This window comes from Rhipicephalus microplus, chromosome 1 (genome assembly GCF_043290135.1).
Source record: "Rhipicephalus microplus isolate Deutch F79 chromosome 1, USDA_Rmic, whole genome shotgun sequence".
Classification (NCBI taxonomy): Eukaryota; Metazoa; Arthropoda; class Arachnida; order Ixodida; family Ixodidae; genus Rhipicephalus; species Rhipicephalus microplus.
Genome location: NC_134700.1, coordinates 250,077,354 through 250,096,814, shown reverse-complemented (window position 1 = coordinate 250,096,814; position 19,461 = coordinate 250,077,354). Strand labels below are relative to the sequence as shown.

Sequence of the window (19,461 nt, the reverse complement as noted above, 5' to 3'; positions counted from 1 at the left end):
ATGGCCTCCCCATTTAGCCTTGTATGAATATTCATTTGTGCACCAAAAGGCCAGCATATTTAGCAAAAATGGGGGACCCTTTGGCCTTTAAAAATTGAGTGCGATAGTGATATCCACATGCACATGCACACACACACACACACACGCACACACTTTCACCTTCCCAATCGCTAGCCTGCCTTCACTTCTGGGTGGGAACCTAAACTGTGCCGCAAGGAAAGCCAAAGTGCAAAAGCCCTCCAGCTTCCATCTTTATTTGCATCTACCTCAAACTTTTGCTCATAACCAAAGATGCCACCACATAATTTTCTGCCCCAAGCTTTTTGACGCTATACAAGCTTATTACACTAACTGGTCCTTGGGACCAAAAAGTGACAAAAAATTCACTTTTTTAAAAATTAACATCTTTGGTTTCTGCAAGTATTTTTCTATCTCTCTGCAAATTTCACACACCAGGAAGTGGTGAATTTTTTTGTAATATCATTCCAACTGTCCAGATTCTTGGTGCTGAGAACATGCATAACCTGCAAAAAAACGGGGAACCGACTTCAAGGCTTCTTTGTAATTTGCTCTGCTACGAATTTATGAGCACCTTCATGAGGATTGCAAAACATGCACACCATGATTGTTGCTTTTTGAAGAAGCTGTGTGTTTTCAATTTTTTCCATTTTTCTCAAAAAAGTAAATTAACGACAGTTCAATTTAAAGGCCTCAATATCTATGCAGCTAGGACTGGTACAACAATAATTCTTTTTGAAATGGTAACCTGTATGTGTATAGAATGCAAGTATGGGAGCAGAATTTAGAGCCCAAGCTTTTTTAATTAATTACTCATCAAAATTGTAACACAATTACAACTGCTTTTGAAAATAGATCGTTTATTTAGCTGTAAAATAACCAAGAAAGGCCTAAAAACAAAAAACCCTTGCATACTTTCAATCTATAGTCATTAGTCTATGCTGGTATATTCTAAATGTCACTTCTAATTAAGCCCTTTTTTTTCTATGGCGACATTAAACAATAGGGGGTGAACTTAAGTTATCCCAGGAGCAAGATGAGTTACAGGAAAACTTATTAAATATTTGAATTCAGCAGAAAAAACTGTATACTACTGTGCAGTTTGATCAAGATCATTGAAGAAATATTACAAAAAAAAATGTCTAAGACCAGTCTGCCCCCTTAAAAGTGTGGTTCATTGGAGTAGTTCACTACACGTTGGTGATTAGCGAAAACAGCACGAGAGGAGACGAAGAGCGAGGAAAAAAACACAAGCATGAGCAATAGACAGTGCTCATCCTGTTGTTCTGTCACTAATGCTCCATCTCCTCGTGTGCCGGTTTTCCCCATTACAGCATGCTTATATAGAAGCACTTCTACAGGCCATTTCAGCAATGTAAAACTGAATAAACAAAAAAACAAAATTTATCAACGTAGTTGGTAGCTGCACCCTGCCTGGCAGCCATATGCCATCACGAAGAGCATTGATATAGTTCCTACTACTGTCAGTGCTCTAAACTTGGAAATGGCAACTGCAATAAGCCGAAAAATGAGTACTTGTCTCTCTAGTTTAAGTGGAATATTAAAGCTCAATTCTACACAGGATCACCCGATACAGCTAGGACATCACAACAAATATGGTAGAGCCTACTGGAAAATTCGGCAGACAAATAGTTGACACACAATCCGCTATCTCAATTTGAAACAGCAAAACAGAAAGGAAAGTACTAATACTGGGAGTTGTCGCACTGTAACGTGACAATGTTCCAGCTTACGAAAGGGTTGTGAAAAATGCACTGCAGTTAACATTGGGTGTCACCCGACTCCCGTGGTTCCAGAACGCGCTGGCTGCCTGAATTCTATGTTTAGCAACAAGGAAAGTTGCTCAGCCATATCTTATTTCTCATGAGCATATATTAATGAGTCATTAGTGATTATTTATTTTTCCGTTCATAGGTTCAGAAATGATTGAACAATTTCTGAAACTGTCAATAACAAAGCTGACTAAGTAGTTCTTCGAACCGCTGGAATCAAGGCATGAACTCTGCACAAAAACAGCGTCGAAAAATAACACACGTACTGACGATGAATGAAGCTTCACTAGAAGGAACACCAGGTTATTTATGCATGAAATTCCACTCACACGTCAACAAGATAGGAGCCAATTATATCACCATCAAACACGCCTTCCTACTTGAAACAACTATACGAAGTTTAACGAAAGGTTGTGACCTCGGCGTGCTGAAAAAAATCTTGACAGAAATCTCTAAGAAAGATATTTTTATCAGTTAGAGCAAGCAACATCTGTATAACACATCTGGAGTTCATCTTTTCAGTATGAAAAACGCCACTTTTGTCCTGGGTCGACTGATCTGGGTGCAGGAATGAAAGTGAAGTGCCATACAAATATGCTGGGCTATTGCAATCTCTGCAATACATCCCCCAATGATAAAAATCAAAAATGGTCGTCTGAGTGTGTTCTTGCGTTAAAATGGGTTCACGTTTATGCATATCCCCGTCTAGCCGCCATATACGCAGCCACACTGGAGTTGGAACAGCTCCAGTATTCACCCAGTCTGTCAGCTGTGCAAGAATGTCATAAATGTTATCATGATACATCAATGAATGCTTGTGTAGCGTCCGCAATGCTCCCACGCAAGTAACCAAGGTTGGCGAGTTCAACAGGTTAGATAATAAATATTGTTCATACCCTTAGTGGAAGGCATGAACTTGGAGCCAGGACAGCCAATTGGATTCGGACAGGTGGAAGGCTTGGTCAGCATGCAGAACATGACTAAGTCGGCCTTGATGGTGAAGGAGTAGCCACAGGTAGCGCACAGGTATTCCTTCGAATGCTCCAATACCTTCATTCCTTTTATTCTTAGAACTGTTCCTATGAAAAACGAAACAAGTCAGAAAACAATAATGCATAAATGTGGGCTGCACGTGCAGTGCTTCCCACTGTACTGCCCTCTACAGCGGTGGATACTGACAGGATCACATTTACAGTGGCGCCTCATAGAACAGAACAAAATGGGGACGTGCTCAACAAGGAGTTACACAATAATAAATTGCACAAAGCAACATTACCTATGAACAAGCTTCTTTTAATGCAGGAAAACAAAGCATACACAAAATGCATCATACTTAATCTAACAGTGAATAGTGTAAGTCTACATATCATATGCTATAAAAAATAGAATATTGTGCAGTAGCATGGTGCTGATGAGTGTGTTACCTTAAATATTTCACTGTAGATTTCTAGAAATTGCCTGTCTTTAGAAGTGCCCTCCAAAACTATTCTTACCGCATTTTTACTTGTTTTTTCCTTTACTTACTTGTTCTTTATGCTTAGTAATGTATAAAGAACAGAAGTGTTGGGGGCCCGCAGTCCAAAATTATTCAGCCTAGAACCTTCAGAATACAAGAAAGAAATGCCTACCCTCCATTCGATTTTCGCGGAGTCACATGGCCACATTTCACTCTTCACTGATGTTACAACGTGCCAGCAATGAACTGAAAGGCCCTACATAGGGGAAGCTTGCACACCATTGCTGCCTGTTCCACTGAGCACAATGATCATGCTGTTACTACAGTAACAAACCGTGTGGTGTCGCATAACTCAAATCCCCCTAAAAAAGGATGAGATAAGTAACAATGCATCAAAGTGAAAAAAAAATTGAAAGATAGGGAAACTGCAAGACTTTCAATAAAGTTTATTCATTAATTCATTCTGGAAGCCCTCACACTAATGAATGCACGACACATACAAAAGCAGGCTGTTCAGAAGGGCATACATGCAAGAAGAAAAACTTTTGCTTAATGACAAACCTTGTGTGCGCATTTCACTATGCTTGGATGCTACAGGCTAGAAAGCAGCCAGCGCCACTACCATTTCTTCAAATTGCACAGCTTCTACTTTAGCTTTAACAAACAACACTGTCTGTTTGCATTAGTGTAAAAGGTGCAACAAAGATCTTTCAAGCTCGAAGTGGGGATTCTACCACAGCTTCAACAGCAATCAAGACTACACTGCATGTGCAAAATGAGCCAGCTCACAAACATACACAACAAGCAACAGAAAGAAGCAAGAGAAACGGCACAAGCAAAAGGTCAGAGGCAGAGTAGCAGCCAGTGCCTGTAGCGTATTTTGCAGCATGTCTTTTGTTGTAGTTGCTGTTTTTGTTGTTGTTACTGTTATTGCAACACTGCCTGTGTGGCAGCCAGAAAAATAAAACCCAATAATATTCTCATTTTTGATGCATTGCCTTGATCGCATTTATTATTATACTTATCCAATCAAACACCCGCACTGTTCTCTATTATTTCCACCTGCAATAGTTATAGAGAGCACCACTACTTGATGATGCCGTCAGCAGCGATGTAATCCTTTCATCATGTGAATCAAATATTAAATTTATTGATATTAATGCTTTGGCCTATGATAAAATTATCCTCTGAGATCAGTCTATGCCGCCCACTAATTAACTGCTTCAAAAGTATTGAACGGCCCTATAAACCAGGACACAGCGTAGTGGATAACAAAAGCAATACTGCAGCTATTAAAGCAGCTGAGCTCTGCAGTTAAAAGCTAATTAATCACTCAGAAACATGATATTTTCTAAAAAGCCTAGTTCATGATTACTCTAAACTATATAAACTCTATAAGGAGGGCGGGAGCCCTGTCAAGTTGCAGTTCTTGTGACTTTTTTTCCAATACCCCTATAATTTGCATGTATTGATTGATATGTGGGGTTGATTGATATGTGGGATCCCAAAACCACCATATGATTATTAGAGACGCTGTAGTGGAGGGCTTTGGAAATTTCGACCACCTGGGGCTTTTTAACATGCACCTAAATCTGAGCACACGGGCCTATAACATTTCCGCCTCCATCAGAAATGCAGCCGCCGCAGCCGGGATTCGATCCTGCGACCTGCGGGTCAGCAGCCGAGTACCTTAGCCACTAGACCACGACGGCGGGGTTAATTCACATGGAGAAATAAAAGTTGATTTAGTTGAACGATTGATAAGCACATTATAATAAAGATGCTGGGCATTACCCGTTATGGCCTGGAACCTCGAGACTTGCTTGCATTTTGGCAGTGTCGCTGTTTGAATGAACTGAGGCAGATTTACAAGTCGAAAATGGACATTTTCTTTCAAGTTCTGCAACGTAAGCAAAATATATACATTAAGACAGAACAGATTCTTCTCTTAGCAGCCGCTGAGAGTAATAAATCTATGAGATCAGAAAGAAAGGAATGTTCTATCAAGACACATTGCACAGAAAAAAAAAATCACTTAACATCACAATATAACTTAGAACATTGCCACTGCTGGCGCATTAGTGCAAACAGCATTTGATGAAGGAGGGGAGGTGTGCACTTGGAACATCCTCTGTTCTCGTACGAATATTTTGCGCAAATATGCAGGGCTGTTGATGTCGTGTTTATTATTTCAGAAAAAGACATTTCACATTTACCACTTTTCTGTTCTCACTTAAAATATACAGAAAGCCCATGTTTTGTTGTGGTTATTCTTCAATGTAAGATACAGCACAGTTACTTGCTTAGCTTACAAGAAAAAAAAAATCCAACTACAATTCGTCATAGCAGCACCATAGTAGCACAGAAGTTTGGGCGAGCCCAAGCTTCTGTGCTGCTAAGACCAGTATTGCGTGCGGCTACGACCAGTATCTGGCTACCCTTTGTACGCAGTAGCTCTGCATGAGTGCCATCTTTTTAGCAGATTTTTTTTTCCACAAAGGCAAGTTCACTTTTTTTTTTCTGAAAATTAAGCACCAAGCATTACATTGAAAGTCTACAATAATAAAATGCTCGCTTTCAGGAATTCGGGGTAAACAGAGCAGTGGTATTTTAGCTGCAATACACATTACCCAGTACATCGAACACACACACGTATGAGTACACTGCATCTAATGATGTCTGTACTAGCTGCTTTTGGTTATTTCAATGCTAGTTGTTTTATTGTTGCTCTTGTTGCTTTGTTCCTGTGTACTAATTTTCATTTGACTCATTTCCTTTAGTCCTCTGTTTACTCTCCTTCGTGCTCTTGGGAACTATGCTTAAGTTTTGTATACATTTCTTAATATTCCTCATCTTTACAGAAGGATACCTTTGGAGCTCTTAATGAGTAGTGTGATTATACGAATAGCATCAGAATGGTAAGTTTGTTTGTCTTATTTGCGAATCATACTACTGAGTAAGCTAAAACAATCTAAAAAAACACAAGAAATTAGACACTAGTAAACCAGCAACGCCAGCCATTTACGAATTCACAAAGATTTGTGGGCGATAAACACGTACAAATCGCGCTGAATAACAAAGTAATTCAAACAAGATGTAATTATACAGTAAGTTAAAGGCACGGAGATAGCACAGAAACCCTTACGTATTTGTCTCCGACTGAGCAATCATCCAAAGCAGTTCTCAATGCCAATGCCACGGATGCGTTCATACAATCGAGAGTCTTCTGAGGTTGATAAAGGAGGGATTCCCCGAACTCCACGCTCGCATCAAACAGTGTGGTCCCACTAAAACAAAAACGAAAAAATTGTGCACGTGCAAGTTATGCCCGCAAACTCTAGCGCTCGCCGAAGATCTGCACATCGAGGGGCATGCGGTACCACACAGCGGAAAGAAATACAATCACGATATCGTCTCACTTGACTCGTAGGCAAAAATGTCGCCTGTCGTCGTCAGAGGCCAAAATCGTCTCGAGATCATGCTTGTGATTTTCCAGCAGAAAGGACTTCAAGAAGCCTGCGGAGAAGATTGGCAGTTATTACTTGAATTATTGCAAGCGCCGAATAACGTCCCACCTTGAATGCGGTTCATGTAAGAGTGCGCTCAGGTCGGCGATTAAAGATTTTATAAAGAACTTGGCGATTTGACGTCTGCTAGATGGACGCGGAAAACGCGCGCTTGCGCATCTATTTTGGAAGTGTAGTTCGAGTTCTAGCCGCTACGAGTTGATCCCGAAGACGAGACATGTCAGTACCTCCTCTATTTTTTCTAAACTTGTAAAGACGACTTACTGCTTGTAAAGTGGTGGTCAATAGGACACAACGTATGGTGTTCATAGACCTGGTGTAAGTTTTATGTTTTTTATTGTTTCTGTAAACTTGTAAAAACTCTAAAAAACACAAAAACAAAACTATCATCATCATCATTTTTGTTCGCCTAGTTTCGGTTTTTATATTAAATCAAACCTTGATCAAACTCTTTGTGGTACAGCAAAAATTTAGTTTTTGTGATGCAATATGAGAAAGGTTGCAATGATCGTGCGTAGAGTTTTATGTAGAAAGGCTCAAAACTTGTAAAAAAAAAAAAACTTCACCGAGCAGTTTGAAGTACAACACGCTCATGGTACGTACTAATATACTACTAGTCACGGCTAAATGGCGTGACCCACCGCCGATCAAGAGTTCAGCCCGTGGTCGAGCCTTATTCAATCCATCCACTTAAGTGTAGGACATGGACATTCTCACATGCACTCTCTAGCCTACTATGCGTCGTACAGACTAGGCAAGCAATAGTTAAAGGGGCACTAAAGTGAAACGATCATTTTAGACGAACAAATTAACAAAAGATTGTTTGAAAACTCTGCTGTCGTGAATAAATGTTCATTGAGTGTATAGATAGATTTCTCTTTCTCTCAATCTTATGCTCTTGCTCTCCTCCCCATGCTCAGGGTAGCAAACTCAATGCACTCTAATTAACCTCCCTGCCATTTTTGTATTTCCTCTCGTTCCACGGTCAGCTAAAATATTAACAGTGTCGACCTCGGGCAATGAATGCAGAACATCGCATCCGCGCAGGAATTTCCCTTTGTCACGCTGTTAAACACCAATCAGTGAAAAGGCCAGCGGCCGATGAAAGTGCACTTCCCACTGACAATATTCAAACTGTAACCTATGACACCGAGTAGTGAATTACCACTTGTGAGCAACATATTCTACTGCTTTGCAGCCTTTTTAACTGACAAAGACAATTATCACAAGAATTCACCGTACTTTTGACAAACTGCACCAAAAGAACCATATATCATATGCACGGTGTAAGATTACACCGTGATCATATGTGCCATGCACTCATGTGTTTGTTCAATTTTATTTCCCACAAGAATATGTTCGCATTGTTTTAAACAGAGTTTCTATGGTTTTAGATGAGTCAGCAGCTGTTGAATGGATGCATGTGAAGCTTTACTGCAAGTCCTGTCAGCCGATGCAACAAGAAAACTGCAAGTTCGTCCATCCCTTTGTCAAGTAAGTCAATCATCACTGCAAACTAACGAACAAATCAATTAAAACAAGTTTTTTTTTTTTTTGGCAGAGTTTGGTTTTGAAACCCGTGAGCCGCTCTCACTCCACATTCCATTTACTGTAGTTACATAAGGTATACAAGCACATATGACACCTTAATGTTAAGCTCAATTAATTTATAGACAAAAGAATGGACAGCCGGGCCAATTATTCTTGATTACTTGTACAGCACAAAATACAACACGGACATCTGCATGTGCTTTTTTATTGTCTGGCCACATTGTGCATGTTGCAGTGTGCAAGCACTGCAGCATGCACAAGTACAACATGCACTGCAAAGTGGTATAATTGTTCCCTGGCGCAAGTCAGTCGATGCACACATTACTCGCATAGCACCGTGCTATGCGAGTAATATAAAATGCTTAAACACAAAAAAAAGTGCCAACAAATCCCTGTTAGGGCCAGTTTCAAATGGTTTAGCTTGCTCCCAATTGGAACGAACTTAACTCATTCAGCACCGGTCAAAACTACTGAAAACTTGGAAATTAGGCAAACCGAAAATGTGGCAAATCGGTATTTTTGAAGTTGGCAGAAAATATCAGAGATAGCCTTTGAAGAGTTTATCGTTTGGCAGTTCAATGTGGCTGTACAAGCTTTTCTAATAAGAGAAATTTTTAAAGAAAAAATGAAATAGCAAAGTCCTTGGTTGATAAAAAAAATTTATTTCGCTTCTCTTTGAGTGGTAATCACAACTGACAGCATTGCCACCGCATACTGCTTACACCACGTGGAAGTTGCACATGATTCTCTTCATTACTGCTACAAAAGAACCATAATTTTCTTTTAAAAAAGAATCACATTAGTGTGCTTGCACCTGCTGATGAAACCAGATAGAACAGTGGTGCAGGAATGCAGCAGCGGAAAAAAACTTGTACTGGTATAACGCATCAAAGAAAATGTCATGGAAACTCCACCTTTTCATTTGGCCAGCTCGGCTATCTCTTCATTTTCGGAACTCACTGTACCAATTCAAGCATAACAACATTCCCCCAATCATCAACAGTTGTTGTAAAAATAAAAAAAGCAGATTAATCAATAACAGGGAGCAAACAAAGCAAATGCAAGAGCTAGAAATGACATTATAATAATTCAAGTTTTTTTTTCTTACCGCACATATAATGGGTATGAACTTCAACTTAATGGCTTGGCTTCACAACAGGAAATAGTGTGGATGCATAGAACATGAAAGACTGACAGGACTTGGTGCCAAGTCCTGCCAGTTTTTTCCTGTCCTGCGTGTTCACGCTGTTCCCCATTATGAAACATATAATTGCATTGGAGAGACGTAATTGAATTCCCAGGGCAAATGTTGGAATTACTGATTGGCTGTAACTTTCTACAAGGCATGCATAAAGTTAAAGCATTAAAAAAACGTGGACATGAGAAGTGACGCTAAAATCTGGCACATCAATTTCAAGTTGTGCTTTTCAGATACTTCATTCAAAAATTGCTTCAGGTGCAACAGAGCTCTATTTTGTACAAATATTGTAACTATTGCTCCAACTGATTTATTCTATTATGGGTACCGACCATAAACAATATATAAACAAAAGCAACTATGTGAATCTATGAAACAAACCATTGCCAGACAATTGCCAAGCACATATGCAAGTCTGAATGCAATTTTCCCGAAGCAATATGAGAAACAAAAGAGTCTCCCATGAATGACAGTGCTGTACGACATGGCGAGAAGGCAAGCAAGTGTAACTTTCTGTTAAGACTGAAGCTCGTCCATGGCTAGCAAAACTTCTTATTGCATATGTGCCGCAAAAATTGGAGAAGCCCCACACTACTCGCTGCTGGTCCACGAAAAACCGTAATGGGAACACATGGGCAGCAAACACAAATGAATATTTCTGTTCTGAATCAATGTAATTAATTAGCAAAACTTTAAAGAACGGTTGGAATTAGCCCAGTAATAAACACCAATGCCACACATTTAAGCTTTGCTACCTAATCATCTATACAAAGTGCTTGGGCTATGATTTTATCACCATGCCTTGTCTAAATTTTTGCATATATTTTAACTGCACTGCATTATAAAAAAGAAAGACATCAAGCTATTTGCTGCTGTAGTGCAGTATACAGACCTATAATGATTGTAGTAAGCACTCATCCTAGGTCTTTTCTACAAGTGTTTCTCCTCGCTTTCAAAACTATTTTAGAGGTAGGCAATGATGGTACTGCACAAGAATTGAATGCTCAAAATATTAATAGCCATCAATATTTATTTTCTCACATTCTATTGCACGACACTCTGTCTCAATTTCTACACCCTGCCACTGCAAGGCAAATTTTTTTCGAATGTCCACTACTCAATATTACATGGTGCCAAAAAAGAGAATTCGCAGGTACGCCTTTTCACAGTAAAAAAAGTTCACGAGAGTCTGAATAAAGTGCAGGCTATCCCTCAGGGTAAGGCTGGAGTCTTGCACAAGGTTCAGTGCTTCTTGAATTTCCTGATGCAGTGGTAGGTAGGCTTTGGTAGTCTGTAGAACTTGAAGCCGTGCAAGAGTTTGACCTGCTAGAACAGTGCTGTCCACAAGTCGTGCTGCCACAAAGGCAGCCATAGCACGGCAGCAAAACCTGAACCTCAAGGATACTGATGACCGACGTCCCATTCCCAGAGCTCCAAGAAGGCCACCTGTGTCGCGATCTTCACCCAAGACACCCAGTGTTGAGCAGAAATTTGCTAGGAGGTTATCTAATGCCTGCGGACTGCTGCCAAAGTCTAGCTGGCGAAGGCTTAAAGCCAGGAGCTTGGCCCACAGTAAAAGCAGCTTAGGTTCAGACTCTCCACCAGCTCGGCCTTGAGACACCCAGTCGGCCAGCTGGTCCAGCAGAATGCGCTCATCCTCAAGGCAGCGGCATTGCGGCAAACAGTGCAAAACATAGCACAACTGGGTCAGGTGCGCAGCCTGGCAAGCACATTCTTCCCTGAAGACAGCCAGAGTCAACTCTGGCACTCGAAAAGCACCTGCTGCCTGTGCCCAGCCACCGTCAGCAGCAGCATTTCCCTCAAAAAATGCTGAAAGACAAGCTTCAGACACAAACACTAGATGGCGTACTGAAGCAAGGTTAGTGCAGGCTGCGGCTAGCATGGCCAACAGAACTGGATGTCCTAAACGTATATCTATCCATGGTAGCAAGCCTCCACGCAAGGCTTGTTCTTGAGCACTGCCCTTGGAACTACTGTCCAAAAGAGAAAGGGCCCTACCCAGAATGGCCACTGAGCACTGCACTGACTGACACTGGTCCAGGAGCTGTGGCAGCAGCAGTGTCACATCTTGGACATCAGCAGCTGGTAAAGCGGTCCCATAAAGCTCCACAAGTGTGTTTACAAAAGCAAGCTGCTTGCTTGGGTCCCTGTTGCTGCTGCTAGGTGCCATGCATGAGATGACAGCGATAAACTCCAGCATTGTCCTGCTAGTACAACTGCTCTGTTTTACAAGTTTATGCGCATCACAATTGTAGGCAAATATCTTCTGGATGCGGTGGACCAGCTGTACAGGTAAAATGCTCCATTCATGCTTGGACAGGGAACCAAGTGTGCTAGCTATGAATGTGGTCATATCTTCACGCCATGCAAGAGTGGAAAGAAGTTCAGCAAAGCATGAGTAGTATTCCACTGCACATTCAGGCATTAGTTGCTGTACGTGATGAAGGCGCTCTTTCCAAGGCACTTCCACAAACACTTTCACCAAAAAGTTTAGGTGACTGGAGTACTTTCCTTCCAATAGTTTGCAAGCCAGTCTCATGTCATCCACAGAGGGAGAAAAATGCGACCACGGCAGTGTTCCAAAAGCATTTTGGACAGTCACAATGACATAATCTGGGGGGTCAGTCCATACATACTTAATGAAATAGTGGTGCCAGACGAGTGACAGGACATTGACATTCCAGGTATCGTGGCAGCAGTGATGGAGGAATGCCAGTACAGTAGCCAGAGAGTTCACCATGCAAGCAGCCTCTTTCGCATCTCCTGGTAGCCATGGTACATATATACTCTTGCCATCACTTAATTCAAGCCAAGGTCCATAGAGCAGTAGAACAGTCTTAGCAGCCTCTTGCAAGTTTTCATTAGGAGCCTTTAGGTTTTCCCAAATATAGCAGTGTGCAATCACTGTGAAGAAGCGAGGCAACACAGGGAGAAAAGGTTTCACTCGATTGTATAAGCCATTTCTGACTGTGGATGCATCAGACTTCCTAAGTTCTGCAAAGCTGTTAACAATGGCATTTATAGTGTCTGTTGTCTCAGCTAAGGACAAGAAGCACTGATGCTTTGCATACTCCTCGTCATATTCTTTCGCTACTTCATCTGGCATGCAGTAGCCAAGTGCTTGCAGAAAGACGCCCCAGGTAGCCACTGGAATGGAGCACGATACTGTGCCTCTGAGAAGCATAGCAAGGACTACTGAATAGTGCTCAGGGAAGTGAAATAGTAGCAAGTTATGTAAATGCACATGGAACACTTCAATTAGTGGCAGCAAAGCTTCTGGTGGGTTAATGCTGCATTTACATAGTGCTGTTTCTATGGACTCTAGCAACTTTTCTCGTACAGCTCTATTGGGCTGACAGCTGGTCAGCCAACATGGCAATTCAAACTTTGACAAAAGCACAAAGATTGCATTGTACAGGCTTGGGACAATGCATGAGCTTACAGACTGGTACATAAGGGCATATTGATCTTCATTTGCTGCTGTCGGACTAAAGAAAGGTGCTACATGACCAACTGTGCGGGGATCATTAAGGATTGCTAACAACACAGGCAGGCATTGGTCAGCTCGATTGGACACAAACTCTTCTCCTACCATGTCCAGGCACAATGTTATGAACTGTCTTGTGGGTGCATAATCCACCATCTCCTTGTGCAGCGACCCAACCAAGTCAAAAAACAATTGACTTCCAAGAGCCTCTAGGGCTTCCTTAGTGGCTGAGGAAACTTGACGGTTTCGCTGTACGAGCTGAGTAAGGCAAGCTTCAAGCTGCACCTGTGCACAGCAGCAGGCATGTGGTGGAGGACGCTGTAGCTCTGTCAGAGTGCCAATCCACTCAGTTCTGTTTTGTTCGACCTTGTGCATAATTTCAGTAGCCTGACGAGCTTCATAGTACTGCAGTCTCAGATGAAGGGGACCTTTGCATTCCTCACGATAGTCACAAGGTACAGCCAAGTGCACATATGCAGCAACATTATCATAGAGTGCAGGTAGCAGCTGCTCCCGGCAGACATGATCCAACTTGGTTAGCTTATATAACTGGTTAGTGACTGTGCTGGCATGGCCCAATAGCACTTTCAGCTGAGTGGACACCAGCTCCTGCACTTGTGGTGCAAGGTAAGGCACAGCAGGAATAATGGGTCGTAATGTTGGCACAGGGGGTGCTGGCATTGGCCCTTCATACGTCTTGAGTCGAGAAATGATGCGCTCTTCAGAAGAATCCTCACATGGCTGCCTGTTCCTACAAGGGCGGCTGACGTGTGGCTCCTCTACTTGTAGCAGGCGTTGCAGCTCACTTCGCCCATGCTCTAAGGAGACGAGGTGATGCCAGGGATGGTTGTTTCCTTGAATGATAGCACACAGTGCTTCAGGGCAATACTGGGAAGGCAAGGCACTAAAATCAATGCTGGACGTCTGAAGACGAGGCTCTTCCAACCACAAGCCAAATGTACGATACATCTTGAGCAGCGTTTCAAAGAGATCTTTTAACATTCCATCCTTTGTGGCACACTGCTGGAAGGAATGGTCTGCCAATTCATTCAAACGCCGCTTGAGTTTTTTGAGCAAAGGGAAGTACTTAGCACTTTCAAAGAAACGTGGGCCCACACTGTTGCCATTTGGACATCTCTGCAAGTAGAGGGAGAAAAACTGCTGCCATATCAGAGGGAGAGCTGGATGGTCTGCTTCAGTCTGCAAGGCCTGATTGGCCCATCTGTACAGCAAGTGAACATCTACAGGTGCTTGCATTGTTTTTTTAATAACAACTTCAACTGACACCTGTGGCGACTGTGCCATGGCTGAGAGAAGAGCTTTCCAAGCAGAGGCCACTTCAGGAAGCTGAGCTTCCGCAAGCATTCCCACCAAGGCAAACCACGGATATTGTGGCACAGAGTTTAGAGGAACTACAGCTGGCCAAGAGGCAGTCTGGTTGCCTAGCACATAGGAGAACACTGTCCTCATCATAGACTGTGAGGCTGATGGAGCAGCAAGGTTGGCAAGCAGTTCTGTAAGTTGTGCTACGACGCTCTCAAAACAGTCTGCCTCAAAATAAGCCAACTGTACCAGAACATCAAGAAGGTACATAACATTTTCCCTGCCCTTGGATTTGTACACCGCCCTATGCATGGGAATATCTGGAAGGTGAAATAGCAGCAGTGTCCAAAGCTTAATAGGCAGTGATGGGAGGCCCCACTGTTTTGCTTGGTAGACGTGACTGGTCATGGTGGCAGCAAGCTGCTTCAGCACACAACCTGGATGCTCGGATCCGACAAGGCTTTTAGCTGCTGCCAGGTATGTGTTATCAGCCACCACTAAGCGCTGCAAGTTCTCCAAGAACTGCTGGCTAGCGGTAAGCATCTCCTGGTGCAAGTAGAATAGTGGCATAATGTGGCATATGCACTTTACTGCTGCTGCAAATTGCTCACCGAGTGTAAGACTTGACAGGAGCTTAAGGCCAGCACTAAGCACTTGCTCTCTATAGTGACCGATGCTTCCCACAGAAATGGACAAGAAGACAGCTGGAGGGCAGAGGTTCTTGCTGGCCTGAAAAATAGGGTGTAGCCACTCGCACTGTTCCAAGTCTGGTGCAATGTCTTGGGGAGGATTTTCATCAAGGATAAGGCGCAGCTGGCCTTGGTGTCTACTGTCAAAAGCATGCAGCTTTAGTCGAAACATGATTGTCCAAATCCAGGAGACAAATCCCATGGGTGTAGAAGACTCTCCATTAGTACCTGTGGCCAAGTAGGACAAGTAGCGGACCTGCTTGTAAACATACCCTGCAGCTTCAAATGGCACACAAATCTTTTCATAGGCTTCAAGCAGTAGCAATGCAAGCTGTTGGTGCAGGCTTTGATCAAGAAAGAGTTGGCCTTGTTCACCAAATCCGTAGTTGAGGTTCTCAATCAGCAGTCGAGCCAGCTGACTCTGCGGAGAATCAAGAGGGTAATAGAGGAGAAAATGGGCAATCACATCCAGGTCTTGTTTGTCAGGCAGCCATAGGTGTAGTGGCATGGCTTGCATTAGGTAGCATGCCATCGTGCCCAGTGCCATCACGTGGTCATCGACTGCGTCCAGTAGTACTGACACAACACATGGTTGTTTCTGTGCAAGTGATGACAGCAAGTCCCGTCCTTCCTTAGCAAACTGCTGCCTCAAGTTTCTATTGAGGTAAGTAATCTGAAATATTTCAATGGCCACAATGTGTGCAAAAGCACGCCCTTCCTCCTCTCGAGATGCAGCCATGTTAGCAAATGAAGTCATCAAGAAGTACACTTCTGACTGGGGCATGCTGCACAGTTTTTCCTCAAAGCACAGTTTATGGCTTTTGTCTTGCAGCTTTTCACAGATTTCACTTGGAGCTAAAAGGGTTTTCTGAACCTCCTCTTGGTAACTGTTGTGCAGAAGCCAGAGTAACTGCCACAGCATCACAGTGGATACTGAAGTGTACGGAAGGATAGCCATAAACTGCCACGCACCAGTGCTCTGTGAGTAGAATATGCAGTTTACCGCACGCAGGAAGAACTGATCATACTCAACTTGAAGCCGCATTAGAAGAGCAGAGTCCCCTGCACTTTGTGCTTGCATTAGCCGGAAGCACCTCCAGTGGTCTGACACATACTGAACTGTGTGACGAATCAGGCGACTGAATCTTTTTGTTAGCTGCCTGTACCTTGAATGGTTATACGTCTTCAGTCCAGTATGGAAGATTGAGACCAGCTGTGATGCCACTGCAATTAGTTTAAGAACACTTTGTTCTGAACTCCGAGTCACATCATACTCTTCAGGTGTAACAAAAAGAAGGTGTCGGAAAATAGTAGCGAAAGGTACTTGATTCACCAGAGCAACCACATCATTCTCCCTCCAATAAACCACAGAAGGTGGATCATCCTCTTCTCCATCAGAATCAAGTACTACCCAAGGGTCTTGTCCAGCAGCAGCATCTAAGGCACTCTGCAGAGGTTGCAGGTACTCTTCACGATTTTCTACTGGCAACAGAACTGTTGCCAGAGCGGCCAAGGCATAGTCTAGTTGTGGGCAGCCCAGGGTAGCTTGGTGCCAGTCAGTGTGTTCATTCCATGGCAATGGGCTTGGCACTTGGACTAAGCTGATGGCCCACTTGTGTATTCCTGGAGGACAGCGTAACACATGGCACAGCAAAAAAAAGTGGTCCGCAAGTGAGGCTACACGTAACAAGAGGCTGGCCAGCATACGAAGCCATGACTGCACATCATTCACAAATACCTCATCTTGAACTGCCTTTCTCAGAAACACGAAAAGCACACTAATGCAGGTTCTCAGCTGAGAAACATCTTCTGTGAGCTGTGGCTGTGTCCCAGCACTAATGGGCATGTTCTTTGGTATGTCCCGAAATGTAGGTTTATCCAGAATCACTTGAAAGTAGTAATCAATTTGGATCCGTAGAGTACTAGCATTGTGCATGTACAGAACATGCTTCTCTGCGAGTAACTTGAGTAGCTTTTGAGATGACGATGTGAGCAGTGACGCCGCATCATCATTATATAGGGCACGCTGAAAATAATGCTCCCCAGTAACTCGTTTGTTATCTGCACACCTCCCTTTTCCAGTAACAACATCCGGCACAATGTCCCACACGCAGGCTTCATGCTTCCCAATGTCCTCTTCCAGTTCACGCACAGTGCACACTGTAGTAGCAAGGAGTTCTCTGGATCGCAGGTAGTTTTCCAAGAGCTTGTAGAGTTCATGATGGTTCAGTCTCTTTTCTTGATTCAGGCTTACGAATTCCGCCACTAATGTTTTTCTTTCATAAAGCCAGGCATTTTGGTACAAAGCAATTACCTGCTCTTCAGTGAATGGACGCATAGTCGTTCGGCTTTTCGGTATCTCTGAAAGCTCAGGGTAAAGCCTGCCAAAGCTTTTGCTTCTTCCATGCGCATCATCGCAACGGGCAGTGGCAGCGGCACTTTCTTCGATGCCTGAATCACGAATGTCCACCGAGCTCTTTGCGCCGGGAGAGTTGGGAAATGCATAAAGGTTACCGAAACATTCGCTTGGGGCAGTTGGTACCTCAGGCTGAACGGTCGAGGGTGGTGTCTCCGCCAGCTGCGCAGTACTCAGCTCTTCAGCATTTACTTCAGGTGTGACTATCGCGATCGGTGCCTTTGACAGCTGTGCAGTACTGAACTCCTCGGCCTTTACCTCCGGTTGGACGGCCGAGATCGGTGCAGTGCCGAAATCTTTGCTTTGTATCTCAGGTTGGAGTGTCAAGATCGGTGCCTCCGACGGCTGCGCGATGTTGTGCTCCCAATTGCTCGGTAGTTCACGACAGGAACTCTGTTGCAGGTCTGTGCCATCACGGTCCGTCGGTTCCTCGTGGGAAACTTCTGATGTTGCCGTAAAAAGCCCAGTACTGTCTTCCGAGTGGCAAGTTTCGTTCTGCCGTTCATTATCGGCTTCAGCGTATGAAGGCGAACGGGCGTTGTCCGGATGCGCAGATGACGGCCGCGCGGTATCGGGTGCAGCGAAAGGTGCGTCGCAGCTATCACCAGTTCGAGTGCGTTCACACAATGGTTTGTTTACGGCACCACTTGCTTCAACATTTGTTGCTACGGCAGCCGAGTCAGCAGAAGTTTCACCTTTGTGAAGGGGTTGTTGCTTCTTTCGAGATCTCTTCTTCGTTTTTACCTGCTCCATAATATTTTTTTCATAATAAACAAGCTAAGCGTATCAAGGGGCTGGGTGCACATAGATACCGAGAGCAGCTGATCTTACGTCAGATTTGATTGGCTACTGTTGGCTACTGGTCGTTGCTTGGCCCGGCTGGCTATCATTTGTTTGCACATTTTATGCTAGCTCAAGATAGTGTATTAGTTCTCAAGATTATGAAGTTTCAAGTAACTTTTACCACCGAATTAGCCACTTCATCTCACCCAACATTTATCAGCGTTTGAACAGTTGCTAAATGTACCTTCCACGCAACACAAAAATAGTTTTTTTTTACATTATTGTTTCTTAAATTATTGACCTCAAATGCATACATGTTTAGTCTTCCACATTCACAATATACATAAAGTAACATTGAGTTTTTAATAAAACAATGAATTAAACAAATTTTTGTTGCTGGATGGTTTTTAGGTTATTACTACACTAAACGCTTTATAATGGTGAATCAGCGGCCTTTCTTCAAGTAACTTTTGTTCTTTTCACCTGCTTCTTTCGTTTATGTTTCTTTTTGCAGTTTTGCGTGCGGCTGTTGGATGTGTACGGCTGTTACGTACGGCTGTACTTTCACTCTTGTGGTCGTTTTGTGTGATGCATGCGGTACGATCTTCCTACAAGATGAATGATGGAACACTGGTAAGGAGCTAACGCAATGCTACTTTCATACCTACCCTACTTTCCTTTTAGTTCCGCGCTGTTTCCTCAGCCACTGTTGAACCGAAATTAGGCGTTGTCTACTGAGTGATCAAAACGCCGGAATATTTCTCTGTTGGTCCGCAGTAATCTTCGGTACTTTACAGCCTTTTCAGTTTTCAGACGTATATATAACACCACCTGTCATAATTGATTGCGGCTGCAGTACAGGGTCGATGTAGCTTCGCGCTGTGTCTTTCTTTGCGGTCTTTTTATACTGGTCGAGCGCTACCAAATGTTCGGCTTAATTGTCAGATCCGGCTGCTCCGGAGTTGTAGCGGCACTCTTCTCGTCCCCGACCACCCTTCACGCAGTCGAGCGAGAACTTAATTGGTGGCGAATCCCTTACGCTTGTGCGCTCTATATTATTTTTTTTTCTCCCGGCGTACATTCGTCTGTACTGCTCTTCAATATGGGCTGTCATCGTAACAAGTGCGCCAACTGCAAAGGTGCCAAAGAGAGCTCTGATCAGCCTTGGAAAATAGATATTTTAAGGCACGTACTGTAAT

General features: G+C 43.3%; 3 protein-coding genes across 6 annotated transcripts in view; 1 reads left to right on the top strand and 2 right to left on the bottom strand.

Moving 5' to 3' along the window:
- LOC119186239 (uncharacterized) overlaps positions 1-7,009 on the bottom strand; it is a 32,492-nt gene extending 25,483 nt beyond the window's left edge. For both annotated transcript variants that reach the window (XM_037434934.2, XM_075893052.1), the window contains exons 1-5: positions 6,843-7,009; positions 6,687-6,783; positions 6,413-6,554; positions 5,062-5,167; positions 2,708-2,890 (exon numbers count right to left, since the gene is read on the bottom strand). In XM_037434934.2, coding sequence (XP_037290831.2) covers positions 2,708-2,890; positions 5,062-5,167; positions 6,413-6,554; positions 6,687-6,783; positions 6,843-6,858 — 544 coding nt within the window. In that variant the 5' untranslated portion in view covers positions 6,859-7,009. The remainder of the gene's footprint in view (positions 1-2,707; positions 2,891-5,061; positions 5,168-6,412; positions 6,555-6,686; positions 6,784-6,842) is intronic.
- Positions 6,090-19,461, top strand: part of Cdep (Chondrocyte-derived ezrin-like domain containing protein) — a 108,060-nt gene continuing 94,688 nt past the window's right edge. For 2 of the 3 annotated variants that reach the window (XM_075893072.1, XM_037434929.2), the window contains exons 1-3: positions 6,090-6,185; positions 8,189-8,288; positions 18,777-18,895. The gene's annotated coding sequence lies outside the window, so the exon portion shown is untranslated. The remainder of the gene's footprint in view (positions 6,186-8,188; positions 8,289-18,776; positions 18,896-19,461) is intronic. The other variant, XM_075893065.1, reaches the window with a different exon arrangement.
- On the bottom strand, positions 10,556-18,506 carry LOC119164420 (ectopic P granules protein 5 homolog). Its single transcript, XM_075893043.1, has one exon. The coding sequence runs from the start codon at positions 18,230-18,232 to the stop codon at positions 10,667-10,669; it is 7,566 nt and encodes a 2,521-aa protein (XP_075749158.1). The 5' UTR covers positions 18,233-18,506; the 3' UTR covers positions 10,556-10,666.

Bases quoted from the DNA above. Each gene is read 5' to 3' on its own strand.
- LOC119164420 (XM_075893043.1), bottom strand. From the start codon at position 18,232: ATGGAGCAGGTAAAAACGAAGAAGAGATCTCGAAAGAAGCAACAACCC.